At 40.3% G+C, this 14,537-nt stretch overlaps 1 protein-coding gene across 1 annotated transcript in view; it reads right to left on the bottom strand.

Annotated features, from left to right (window-relative positions):
* Window positions 1-5,040: 5,040 nt before the first annotated feature.
* Window positions 5,041-14,537, bottom strand: part of CADPS2 (calcium dependent secretion activator 2) — a 524,381-nt gene continuing 514,884 nt past the window's right edge. The window contains exons 29-30 of the mRNA XM_007471293.1: window positions 10,882-10,986; window positions 5,041-5,368 (exon numbers count right to left, since the gene is read on the bottom strand). Coding sequence (XP_007471355.1) covers window positions 5,198-5,368; window positions 10,882-10,986 — 276 coding nt within the window. The 3' untranslated portion in view covers window positions 5,041-5,197. The remainder of the gene's footprint in view (window positions 5,369-10,881; window positions 10,987-14,537) is intronic.

Here is a 14,537-nt window from a genome sequence, read left to right as displayed (position 1 = left end):
GGTGAGTGATCAGTTTCTCCCTCCTCAAGGCCACCGCGTTCTTGGCCCCGGCACCACCTGGGCTCGCACCTCCCTCGCCACGGACATCCTGGCTTGTGACCCTGGGCGCGCCCTCGGCCCCGCGCTGGGTCTCTACGCTATTGGCGTTTCCGTGACGGCTTCGAAGGGCAGTCAGTTCAACACTCCGGGGCAGGACTCCGTGCTGGCTGTCGTCCTCAGAGCCTGCCGTTTTTTACTCTGTTGCCACGGCTGAGGTCACCTTGGGGCGCGCCGGGGAGGCCTTCGGTCTCCTCTGCCTCACTCCCGGTGCTGCTTCGCATTTTCCCGTGCCGTGTGCGCATCCCTGGGCTGAGACGCAGGACGCCATTTAAGGCCTCTTTAAATCTGGGAAAACACTAATGAACACCAATTTGCCCTTGAAATTCTCTTGAACTCAACCTACTGGGCACAGGCAGAGGCCTGGGATTCCTCGCTTGTGGTCCGACACCCCCCGATCATAACCGTCCGGTTTCGGAGGCCCTGACCAACAAACAATATCCTCATGTGGACCCAAAGACACGTCTCCAGCCGCCTCCCCTCCTAACTGCAGCTCCAAGGGCTGCTCTCGGAATATTGGCCCTTTGGGGAGACAGTCGACTTGCCCCTGTCTCCTCTCCTCCCACTAGGCTGGCTGTATAAATAACCTTGAAACTGGACAGCTCTAGCCAGTCCACTGACACGCTAGGGACGGAGCCAAAGATCCGCCGAGATGACTGCGATCTACACCTTGTGCCAACCCGGCGAGAACTGGGCGGCGCGAGTGGTGGTGTATGTTGGCAGGGGCAGGCCTCCCACGATTTCTTTCGAATCCACCCCTACATGAAGAGTCAACAACGGCCACAACTTATACGCATCACCTTTGTAACTGAGCGCCCACTTCACAGAGAGGTTACATAACTTGCCCAAGTACACAGAGCTCGGACGCGGGTAAGTGTAGTCGTTGGCACTCAAACCCAGGCTTTCCTGGCTCTAAGGCCCTGGCCCCTTACGGTTCCCCAGGCTGTGTCACGTTCACACGTTTCTGGGTAGATCTTTAAATCGAGGTCTTTTTCAACTTGGGAAACACATCGAATTCTTGTCTTACTTCCTGTCTCTCGGCTGTACACACTCACAGTCTAGTGCCTCCTCCCTTAAAACGATCACGTATGGCACCTGGATAGAGGCTGTGGCTGACCGTCACCGTGGTTTCTAGAACCCAGGCTCAGAGCTTTGCGCTCACAGACTGCACTCGCCTCGGGCCCCTTGAAGTTATCATGCTTCAACGTTACAGAGCAGTGCATCTACCAGCCCACGCGGCGGAAGGCGGGGAGGGTGGGGGAGGAAGCCTCGCCCTGGGCTCCCGGGGTTGGGGTGAAGCGCTCTGGAGCCATCGCTGCTGCGGGGTCGCGACTGCTCTTTGCCTCTGGCCTGCTGCCCAGGCCCCTGGGCTTGACTCCATCTGCAGCTAAATACCGGGGCCAAACGAGCCGCCAGCCTTTCGCTAAGGTTCCTGCGGGTCCAGCGATCTGGACTTGAAGGGAAAAGGAGACCCAGGCCCACGGCGTCTCGCTACACAGTACCGGGGAGGGGATGGGGACTCAGTGTAAAGGCGGGATGGGGCCATCCTCCCGAATCCCCCCAAACCAGGCCCCGAATTCCGCACAAACCCCGCGGGGCTGGGAAGGGTCGAGGGCTGTGGGCGGGGCCGGGGTTGCGGTGAAGGGCGAGGGCAGAGCGCGCGGGGGCCGACTCGGTGGCTCTCCGGCCGCGTAGCTGACCCGCCAGCGGCGCGTGAACAACTCTCGAGAACATCGATTTGTCACCTCCCTTTAGGGACCCGGACCGGGAAATTTCCATTTTCTGTGCTGGGAGTAAGAAATGAAAGCGATCGAGCTCTTGCTCTAATTTCTTCCATCGGTCCTTCTACCAAAGGCGTGGCGGAAGGGGCTCGGAAGACCGGGTCTGCGCGGGGCGCCGGGCCTGGGGTTCCCCCGGGCTTTCGCGGGGTGGCTCGGGGCGCGCCCCTCTCGGGAGGGGTTTCGCGGTCGAGGAATGGCGACAGCTCAGTGGCCGCTTTCCCACCAAGGGCACCTTCCCGGAGCTCACGGACCCCCTCACCCACGACCGCCGCGGGACCAGGCCGGCTGTGACCCTGGGGGCGCGGGGGGAGCCCCAAGACACTTTGCATGGGCGCTTACTGCAAAAGTAGCAGGAAATCCTTTCTCCAGAGCGAGGGACAATGAACAAGAACTAAGGGGAATTCAAGTGGAAAAATCCGTGAATACAAGAACGACCCACAGCTGGAGCTGAGAGGTTTACGTTAAGCTCTATGTGGTTCTTTCCCTTTCCGGGAAAAAGGCCTTATTATTATTTTTCTCCAACAAGAGCTTGGAGAAACGTTCCCTCTAGGTGTGTTCTTTAACAAACTCATTCCGGCTGGACATTAGACTGTATTAGTTATTTTCTCCTGCAACATTCACCGAACTGGCCGAAGAATGCACTTTTTTTCTCCCCCTTCCTCAAGACCGTTTAGGAGAGTAGAGCTATTTCTTTGAAGTTAAAAATGATTTTCCTTTCAAAAATTGTACTACATTGGTTAGGTTTTCAATTAAATTCTTTTTTAAAAGATTTTTGTTTTGTTTTGTTTTTAAAGAACACTTGGTGTCCTTTAATAGACAGATGCTTGGGCATTCACTCTCACAGCTATACATACAGATGAACTATGAAGTCATTTCAAGCAATTTGCAGTTATGTTGAAGAGCATTTCTGGGCAAAAGCCCCAAACTAACTTTTCATTCTTTTTCAGGGTGACTTTATAAATTTCCCTCCATACACCCCTCTGTGGCTCAAAGGTTAGTCCACACAGTCCTCAAAAAACTGTGAGCATCTCCACTACCTGCCCTTGATTGCTATTGTCCTCTCCCTGCAAGCCAGTGGAGGCTGGAGTGGGGGTGGAAGGTTTAGAAATCTCCTGGGTGTCTAAGGGAAGGAGCAGAGAATACCCAAATCTGGAGAGAAGCTACAAGAGGCTGACCAGCAAAGAGGGCCAGTGGGCAGGTTAAATAGGTCAGGTGAGCAGGGAGACCCTGCTGGCCCCAAGTACTTTCCCCTGTAACACATGATTTCCCCTTCATTTCCGAATTCTATCAGCTAGATATTTCCTTAAAAAAAAAAAAAAAATATATATATATATATATATGCATATATATATATATGGCTAAGGGGGCGGGTTCATCAGTTATTCATACTTTAGGACAAGATGGGCCAATTACTCTGAGACAAGCTGCATCAAAGAAATAGACATTCGATATAAAGGAAAAGAAGGGTGGGTAAGTTTCAAGTACAGAGCAATTTGAGCTGTGCAGAGCCAGCTTGGAGAGGGTACCATTGGGGATTTGAGGGTAGCCTGACTAGACACCTGAGGGCTTGAGAAAGGATAGTATCGGCATGAGGGTGGAGAAGAAAGGGAAGGACAAGCATTCCAAGACAAACTGCCTTTCAACAATACTGAGCTCGTAGAGTGGGTCTCTAATCCAGGAAAGGAGAAGAAATTTCCATTCATGTTTATCTTGTAGCACAGGGTCTCTTACGCCTAGGACCCAGAATTGAGCCCAAACAATATTATATAATAACTGTGGATTAAACAGGTTTTTGTGGGCTAGTCTAGGTCAGGCACCAGAATAAATTTGGAGGGCCAAGAAGTTGTTTCACTTCCAAAGCTTCAGAACTTATGTTTACACAAATTCAGGGGTACCTTCACTTATTCTGCTTTAACTCACTTCATTTAAGAACTACTTATGAGGGCTTCCCTGGTGGCGCAGTGGTTGAGAGTCCGCCTGCTGATGCAGGGGACACGGGTTCGTGCCCCGGTCCGGGAAGATCCTACACGCCGCGGAGCGGCTGGGCCTGTGAGCCATGGCCGCTGGGCACTGCGCATCCGGACCCTGTGCTCCGCAACGGGAGAGGCCACAACAGTGAGAGGCCCGCGTACCGCAAAACAAAACAAAACAAAACAAAAAAAACTACTTATGAATGAGTGCTGGCAGATTTTTGAAAAAAATACAAAAATTAAAATTCAAAGATAAATTACAATTTAAAATTGTAGCCAGAAAATACTTTGGGGGAAGAAAAACTGTTAGTATGTCAATTGCTAGTTAACATTACTAGCATTTCTAGTATTACTCATTATTAACACTAATTGCTAATGTTAACTAATTATGCACAATCTATGAGTATGTAGTCAACATCAGCTTTGCTATGGAAATATGCTCTCATATTTAACTAGTTCTTTTAACAAGTGTGAGTGCCTCCTAGATGGAAAGCAGTGTTAATATCTTTTACTCATTTGATTGTAAACAAACACAATAAAAACACAGAGCCAAATTGTTGAGATGGTTATAATACTGCAAACATATTTTACTGTATTTCATCTATACAAGTCTAATAAATACATAAGTGGTTAGGACCAAGTGGACTTTTATTGCCTGCAAGCTGTTACACTTAGTAGTAGGAGAATATGGTATTGCTGACGACAGCACACTTACTACCCCACACTTTGGGATTTTTATACTTGAAGGAAAAAGTGTTCAGAATGGAACAAGACACAAGCCCATTGGATAATCTAGCTTATGTTTGGGTTTGGCGATCCTTTAAGCCCAGGAAGACCAATTCAGAGTACTAAGAACCAAGGTTAAAGTTTTAACACACATCACAACAATGATAAATTAACTAGGGAACAAACCTTGCACGTAAATGATAAACTGTCAAGTACACACCATTTTAACAAGGGTACGTACAATAGAGCTGGCACAATGATGAGAAGTGGCTTACTCTCACAATGTCGTATCATGAGAAATACATATTTCACTTCGCACAAGCGACATGACTTTGATGTAATTACAGGAAAAAAAAGTCGAATCTTCTTTAAAAAAAAAAAAAAAGGTTCACGTTCCAATCACAGAGCCAAAGATCATCATTTTAGATCAAGCTACACAAAAAAGGCTGATCTTCCAAAAAATACTTGGCACTTTCTCTTTTAACTCTGCTTCAGGTTAACTTTTTAAAATGTAGAGTGAAATACAAGCATTTATATTTGGGCCAAACAATCAATGTAATTACAAGGACAGGTACAAAATAAACAGTGTCGAGGCCCTCCTTCCTTCTGCAGAGCTGCATTTTATTAATCTTCTTCTTCGTCACTGTCTTTCATCGTGATGCCCTGAAGTCCTCCTCCTTCCGAAACAGAAGCTGCAGCCTCCTCTACTGTCAAACGTCTGTGCAGGGTGTCATAGGTCTTACTGTTCAGGGTGCCTTCCAACACACCCTGTAATCGGAAGTCCCTATAGGTTTTCTGGAGGAAGGAGAGAGAATTTGCTTAGATCCCTTATGGATTATGTGTCTGGATGGATGTATATGTGTATGTCTGAACGTATATATACTCAGTTGGCATTTCAGAAATGATCTTGGACAATTCACTAATGGATTCGGATTGTAGCTGCCCAGGCCAGTCATCCTGTTGGTGTAGGTTCTGGGGAGCAAAGGAAATGAGAGACTTTTGCTAGTGCTATTCAAACTAGAATCACTCTGAGTAGATCAAAATGTTGTGACTGTCAGATGACAAATGAGCTTCCCCCCCCCCCAAATATTACTAATTGCACAGAATTTACTATTTGAATAACCTGTAACAAAGGTAAAATTATACGTACTTATGTACATTTTCAATATGAAGGAATTCTTAGTTTTTCAATTGAGGAGCCTTTATTTTAGTATCGAAAAATACGTTACATTTTATAAAATGCATTAGGTTTTTGGGGGAGGCGTGTGGAGGGAAGAGGATTAATCCTATTATCACTAAAAGAAGTTTGCATTTGTGAATTATAAGGTTTATTTATATACACACGGGGTAAAAATTTGTGTACACCTAAATGTCTGTATGAATTTTGCCCTTCTGAAATTGCCTTGGAATGTGAAGTGTTAAATTCTGGCATTAAACTTCCATTGCTGGCCTAATAAAACATATTTACTTTTTTCGGTGTGAAACAGTAAATTATTATTTGGTGTATTATGTGCCAAAAATAGTGCAAATATCATGTTATTGTTTATACAGTGATTCTTAAAAACAACAAGAATAACAACAAAACTCTGATTTCTGTGGCTCTTAAGATATGTAACCTATAAAACTTCCCTTATTTTACTTTTCTCCTGAAGTGAGACTTCCTTCACACATGAGTTTTTGATGACAAACAAGGCTGGTATTTTATTATTGATTTTTAAAAGTTGTAGAAAAAGTCTAGAGTTAGTTCAATGGGGAAACAAAGCACAAATGAAGATAGCTCATTCTGTAGAGGCACTTCTAAGGCCATTAAAATGCTAAATATCTTTAAAGATTTTTTTTTTTTAACTGTCCTGGGTTAGTTTCAGAATACTAAACAGCCAGATGTCAATGGACTGGCCCAAAGTATCAATACATATCAATGTGCCACTTTTTTGTTCTAAATGATTGCTAACAGTCACTTTTTTGGGGGTTTGCACTTAACAGATGAAAAAAGTCAAATAAAAAAAGGAATGTTGTACTTCCTGGCCCAAAATTACAACTCCAATAGCTGAAAATTAACATTAAGCGATGCCTGATTTCACTCAACACAATTAGAAGGAAAATATAATATTCAAACAGCTCAGCTGAAGGTGCTTATTCACTTGAGGTAGGAAGTGCTGATGCATGGCATCTTAATCCCCTGGATATACACACCTGGTCTACAATCAGACTTCTGGGAAGGAACAGAACCATTACAAGGTAGTGGTGCCGTTGGTGTTTTCACATTTTATCTTCCTGTCTTATATCATCTGACTTATGCCCCATGGTACCATTCAAGTTTCAGAAGTGATATTCACTTGTTATAAATAAAATGCATAAATAAAGTCCACCTCATGTCCAAAAAATATACTGAATGGTGAGGAACACTATACTGTATCTGAGGTCAGTATCTCAACAGCAAGAAAAATTTAGTGTTTTTTTTTCCTCAAATGACCCAAACTATTTAAATTTGATTACTTATTTATCTATTTATGGTTGTGTTGGGTCTTGGTACTACGTGTGGGCTTTCTCTAGTTACGGTGAACGGGGGCTACTCTTTGTTGCGGTGCATGGGCTTCTCGTTGCGGTGGCGTCTCTCGTTGTGGAGCACGGCCTCTAGGCATGCAGGCTTCTGTAGTTGTAGCACGTAGGCTCAGTAGTTGTGGCGCACGGGCTTAGTTGCTCCGCGGCACGTGGGGTCTTCCCGGACCAGGGCTCGAACCCGTGTCCCCTGCACTGGCAGGCGGATTCTTAACCACTGTGTCACCAGGGTAGTCCTTTTAATTCGATTTTAATATTTTGTATTAAGACATATAAATCCCACCATCCTCATATTCTCTTTCTAAACCATTAAAGCTTATTATTACTAAGGTGATACTTTCACACCAGAACATATGGTAATTTGCATCAGAACCCATGAAGTAACTCTGTAACGTAAATTTTGTCTGGAAAAATCTGGTAACTAGTATGCATGGTATTACTACCACAGAGATTTCTGTTCAAGCCTCTAACACTCTGATAGTTAGATTAAAAATATATCAAGCACACAAAATATTCATCTACAGATAATACATCTGAAATAAAGTATTAGTGTTCCACTGACAATTATATACCAAGTTTGTGAGTCCCACTTTCTTATTTTATTGGAATGACTTTCCTTAGACTTAGCTTAATTATCAGTAAGTTGGCCAGGACAGAGTTGTATTGTGGATTTGCAGCCCTAAAGGCTTTCTAATTTGTATAAAATTAAGACTCTGCTTCCTTACTTAACTAGTAAGCAATAAGCAGTTAGGGGCACTGCAGGGCAGGTACCCTTGCAATCTCTCTCTTTCTCTCTTTTTAGAATTCATAACATGTTATTGACACTTAGAGATCCTCTGTGGCTGCCAAGAAGGTCTGCTTGGCTCTTACTTAAGACAAGTGCCTGCTGCAGGGTGCTGCTCACTTGTGGTCTTTTCTCCTAGTAAAAGAGGCAGCTCGTTTATGTTAACGGCTTTTAAATGTCAAATGGCCGCTAGAGAGAACAGAAATCCATCAGCCATTTTGATTATTGGAGGATTCTATTTTTCCCTTCCCCAAATAAACCACTCTGATGTTTAAACTTTGTTAATTTCTTAGTCCTAAATCTTCTGTGAATATCTTACTGCAATTTGTCTCTTCTTAGCGAGCAACCTCAATGAACCAATTGGCGTCTAAGTGCGTTTGTGGGGCAAAGTTGGCTATCATATACATCTTGATGGCATCTGGGTCTCCGTGGGCACAGAAGAATAACAATGCTTCTAAGGACTAGGCTGCCAGAGTCCAGTAGCTCTCGGCTCGGCTCCTGAGTAGGACGCACTACTCTGCTGTAACATGCAGGTCCAGTCTAAGTGATGTGGATGGAAGGAAAGCCTACTCGGGGCCTGCACAATTCTATACATGTGCTGTTTAATAGCTGCTTAAATTCACTGGAAAATGAACATTATAAACATAGCCATATAGGCTCTGAAGAGTGATGACTCTATGTATGAAATTGGTTAAAGTCTGTTTATATTCAAAGTAGAAAAAAACCAATTAGAACACTGAATTAATTCATCCTAATTTTCATTGTGAAAATAATCACTTTTAGTTATTAAATAAAGCCCTTTGAGTTGATTAAATGTATCAGCCCAAGAAAGTATTGGCTGAGTTTGGGGACCTGCTTGTGAAAAACAAAACATGAAAAGTCAAAAACTTATACATGAAATTTAATTTCAAATTTATCAGTCTTGACTGTTGGCAGCCATAATGAAGACTATATTAAAATAAGATAAACTGACTGGCTTAGACTACAATGGAAATGTCACCCTATAATTAACAAAATTATTAATCATTTTTTCTGCTAAAATATTCACTGGTGCTTGAACTGTTATGACTGTGAATATGAGAAGAGGAATAACTTTGAAATAAACAGATGATGGGTTAATAAAAAATGGAGATTCTTATTAAAAAAACAAAGAAAGAGCTTACCAATCTATCAACTAATACCACTCAGCCGAGTATGTAATTTCTGACATCCTGAACACAGTAGACATTAGCTTGAAAATATGGCTGATCCTAAGGGGAACAAGCTAATCCCAATATTAGTCACAGTATAGACTGCAATCTTAACACGTACACATATTTAGAAGGTAAACACAGATTATTCTGATTCTCTTTTATGAAAAACAAACTTCAGTTGAAAGCTCTCCAAGTGACATTTGTAGAAACAAGGAAGAAACCATGGAGGAACTAAAGCAAACATGAACGTTATCATAATGTGTTTTCAGTTTCTTTGTAACATAAATAACACCTGGTAAAAAGTGTTCCAGATCAAAGGTAATCTGTCAATTGAAATGTAATGTTTTAGTGTATTAAAATTAGTGGGTGACTAATTTTACTTGTTATTTATGGCTAATCATGATTGCTATTACTGTGACATTATAGGTCTGGTTCTGTGTTCCAGTAGATTTGCCGATTTCTGACTTTAGAATAGAACCTTCCTCTTGGTGGATCTTTCTATAACCTATGTGTCTGTGGCACAAAAGAATTCATATTCTAATGAGACTGCAGGAACCAAGAGAATGGTGGAAAATATTTTAATGTGGATAAAACTTTTAATGATGTGACACAGTTGTTCTTCTCAAACTTTATCTCTATCAGAATCCTCTGGAGGGCTTGTTCATGTACAGATGGCCAGGCCCCACTCTCAGACACTCTGACTTAGTGAGTCTGGTGTGGAGCCGAAGAATGTGCATGTCTAACAAGTTCCCAGGTGATGCTGATAATGTTATATCAGGAATGACATTGTGAGAACCACTGTGTGTGTGTGTGTGTACATATACACACATACACGCAGATATACACATATACATATATATGTACGTGCATATATATACACATATATAGGCACACACACACATATATAAATACATCAATGGTATATGTATACCATTTGATAAATGGTACTAGAATGGAAGTAAAAGTCACTTATTTAAAGGAACAGCTGATTCACAAGAGCTTAGAGTTATGTTTTTTGCCATAAGGTAGAATTTGTCTCAATTTTAAGAAAAAGTTATACCTGTGGTAAATTTTGTATTTCCACTGGAATTTATAAGGTGTGAAAAAGCAAGCTGAATAATATATTACTTTAAAGCCCCTACTCACTCAATATAACATGCACGTGATTACATTTCCTCTTGAAAAGCAGAAGTCAAAATGGCCTCATTGAACTAATATAACATCTGTTAGTGGTTATGGATGGGTCCCCGACACTCATACTGATCATCTCTTACATATAAGAAGGGGCATGCTTCCAAAAGAATTCAGGCAGTGACAATGTTTTACTTTCATATCAGGATATAACAAAATAAAGGAGACTCTCCTTATCCTAGGGGCAAATATAATTCAAAAGCCCTCATAATAATATATTAATAAATATGAAGGAAATATATTAGGAGAAAACATTTCTATACCTAAGACAATTAATACAAAATTACTGTGGACCTACTACATTCAGGTAAATGTGTTAGGGGCTTTATGTATATATTATCTTCAAATATGATTACTTGATAACAAAATACTTTTAATTAATGCAAAAACAATAAATTTATGTTTTTTTAGTAATCTAACTGAAAATGGAATAAACAGCAGCACATCCTTGCTGAAAGTGATGTTTTGAAAGTACTTACATCCACTCAGGTATATTAAATACGATTTTCTTATATGTCAATATTTTGCCATTATTCTTTATAGCTTGCTGGGCAATTCACATCTAAACACATTTTGTTTACCTTCACAATCTTGATTAGTGTCTTCAGTTGGTAAATATGAAGCTGGAGGTCTAATCTATCAGCCAACCACACACAAATGACTTTCATGGAACTGCTGTACCATTGCTGGAAAGAAGGATGGGGGCGGGGTGGGGGGAAGAAAACAGAAAAGAAAACAACCTCTGCAGTATTCATTTAACAGATTCGGTAATGAGGGGGTAATGAAACACTCTGAAATGACCATAGATCAGCACTTGAAGTCAATAATGCTATAATTTCCTGTTAACAGAATTGTATGTTTTGCTAGAAAATCTGCTAAGTTGACCTAGGCTGTTCTTTACACGAATTAACATTACAGTCTTTTAGCTGTAACATATTCATGGGAAACAGTGTTTTTGCACTTGCAGCCTAGCGGCCTGCTCTGTAATTTGTAGGTAACAATGCGTACTAAATACATGTTATGGGACTGAATGGACTGCCAAGCAGCAGGAAAAAAACAGGTAAATTATTTTCAAAGGGAAATTTCCCATTAGCCTGTATGTTATGTAAAAATCAGAGTAGATGCCATCATGCACGTAGGCAATACCTAGAAATAGCATTTTAAAGGAGGGATGGCAAAAAACATCCACAGCTTACTAACCTCTAATCCCCAATCACACCTTTATCTACTATTGGTTGTTAAGTATTTGCCAAGATGGTCTAAAACCACCTAAAATAAAGATTTCAGGTCTTAGGAAGGAACATTATCAGGATGGAATTCTTGTGTCTTAGAAGAATCACAAAAACAGATGTCAGTTGACCAAATTATAAAAGAAAACAATCTGTTTCATTTTGCAAGTGTTTTTGGAGGGTTAATATTTTCTGTTTATTATAACTCTCTTGGTGGGAAAATTGAAATTCTTCTCTAATGTACTTTCCTGCTCCTATATAATGCCTGTGAGTATAGTAAAAGAAGAAATTTTGTTCCTATTTTCAAAAAAGGGCAATCTGCCATTAGTGATGGCATTTAAAGGGATTCAGTACTTACACGCCAGAGCCAGGTTTAGGTAATACTGTAAGAAAATAATGCTATTCATTCAGATAACTGTGAGAAATATCAATGTCCACGCAGCATTTAGGAAATGACAAAAGAGTTTTTGAAAGAGAAGGTATTTTGTGCCTTGCTTGTGTACACACAGTGACACTACAGATCACATATGTACGTGCATATGTTCTTAGGTATTCAAACACAGAAAAAAATCTTAAAAGATATTTTTCTTCCATAATAAAGCAGTAAATACAAATTTCTAAAAGAAATCTCAAGTGATACAAGTAAGTCTGAAATTCACCTGGACTTGTATTTACTAACATTGTTCTAATAAAATTTAGTATAAGGAATGGTAGTTTAAGCATAATATAAAAATGAATTAGTTTAACATTTCATCAGACTTATTTCTATTAACTTGTTGGCATACTGGACACACATGCATAAAGTGAGATAAGCTAATGAAAATGAGTAACCGATTTACTGAGTACTGTGATATTAAATGGATGAATGAACATTCAAGTTTTTAAAATGTGAGATGGGCTATGGTTGTTTAAAAAAAATATTATTCATGTACCCCGTTTTTCTTTTTCCTAATGATTACTTTCCTAATTTTCAGGACATGTAAAAGTATCAGAAATAAGTTTTATAAAATGAGATACTCCTAAATTCTTAAAAAATAAACTGCTAAAAAAATCAGTACTTCAGCTGACATATTAAATCTTAATAGATTAGTATCTGGTATTTAAATTCTATACGTCCTTATTTCAAGTTATAGCCTCAACTACTTGAGTTCTATTTTAATGCAGGTAAACACTCATAGGTATTGGTGATATTGAATATGAGTATACTGAATTAAAACCCTCGCCCCCAGCCCACCCTCCAAGTAACTTGAAAACTAAAATGTAGTCATAATGGTTATGACTCTTAAATTATAGTGCTTCTTCAAGGAATAATTTTTTTCTGTAGTTGGGGGGACAAAATACGATATATTGTACAAAATTTATAACACACAAGTTAATTGGGCTGTTAGACTGTAAAGTTACTATATATATGGTAAGTTGCATGAATCTGAAGTAAATGAAAATGCTTTCTTAAAATTACTCCATATGCATCTTATGTTCTTAAAAAATCCTTAGGTAATTTAAAATTAATGTAACTTCATTTTTCCATTACATATGAGTGATACTTATGATTAAGTGATAACTGAAAGGACATCTGACATAACACAGAAATTTATTATTAATATAACTTCTTTAACACAATGCCAAAATTCTACTTTTAAAGAAGAATAATTTGGGAATAAAATGATCTAAAGTTAACTATAAAAACAGAGAAAAAGAACTAATGTTAATAAAGTACTTAAGCTACTCATCATCACCTTACTTTAAAGGCAAATTATTCTACAAGGAACATTCTATAAGAAAAATTATCCCATCTGCTAATCATGCATATTTTTTGGTTCCAAAGTCAAAGCATTTTGAAGAATTTCAGCTAAATCAAGCAAATGATGAAGAGAAATGAATAGCTTAGCTTAGAGTTTACGTTGCTATGAAGAGTAAGCTAACAAACAAACAAAAAACCTTACTAGGACTGGTTCTTTCTTATATATGGTGAAACACACACACACACACACATAGAGTGACACACACACACACACACACACACACACACACACACACACACACACACACACACACACACACACACACACACACACCCCAAACAGACAAAACCACCAAACAGAAATCGCTAGCATTTTCCTATTTCTGGTGTTGGAATGGTTATGTTCTTCTGGGTGGAGGACCATGGATTCCATTTTTTTCATCTTGAGGAAAAAAGTCAAAGGTAAGTCAGCGTCATTCCCCCCACCCCACCAAACCAAACCAAACCACCCTCCAAAGCAAAGAAAAAAAAAAATTTGAAAGGGGTGAATGTGCACTGAAGTGTGACTGTTAGAAAATGTGCTTTCATTTTGGAAAAGTTAATTTTATAAAGCAACTTGTTTGACTATTCACTTTTCCTTTCAGGGGATGACAACAAAGGGGCACTGGAGCTTGCACTCAAGTCGTGGGTATGGCATTACTGCTTTATTCCCTGCTTGGTCTACTTAAGAATAAAGCAGTTAGTGTATATTCTACACTTTTCCCCCCATCAATCCATGCCAGCAGCCTACCACTTTAACAAAATATATGTGTTTTTTTTTCTTTTTTGTGGTTCATTCAACTCCTGTAAGGGCATGCCTTACTCACTTCATTTTCTTGAGATATCTCTTTTAAAGCAAAAAGAAAAGAAAAGGAAAGGCTAGGGTTGACTCTGTGAGACCCCTGTATTTATTCACACTTATTGTGCATGACTGTAGACTGGTAAATCATATTAGCAGCCCGTCTCCCCATCAAGCTGCTACTTGCTTTCCAGCCCTGGGAAGGTTCAACAAATCAACAGGAGCACGGAAAACAGAACATCAGTCTAATCTAGTGTTTAAGGTGAAGTTTTCAAACCCAATCTAAGAAGATCTTTAGAGCAAGCAACAAGCTGAAGGGCTCGGAAGGTGGTATTGACAATGAAAGAGTGTTGAAATATTGAGAAGCGCAGCACTTGTGCATTTTTAATAACAAGAGGGTCAACAAGGACACAGCTCCCTCAGTGCCAG

Source organism: Lipotes vexillifer, unplaced genomic scaffold (genome assembly GCF_000442215.2).
Source record: "Lipotes vexillifer unplaced genomic scaffold, Lipotes_vexillifer_v1.1 scaffold618, whole genome shotgun sequence".
Taxonomy (NCBI): domain Eukaryota; kingdom Metazoa; phylum Chordata; class Mammalia; order Artiodactyla; family Lipotidae; genus Lipotes; species Lipotes vexillifer.
The sequence above is the reverse complement of the archived record's forward strand: the minus strand, read 5'-3'. Positions and strand labels throughout refer to the sequence as shown.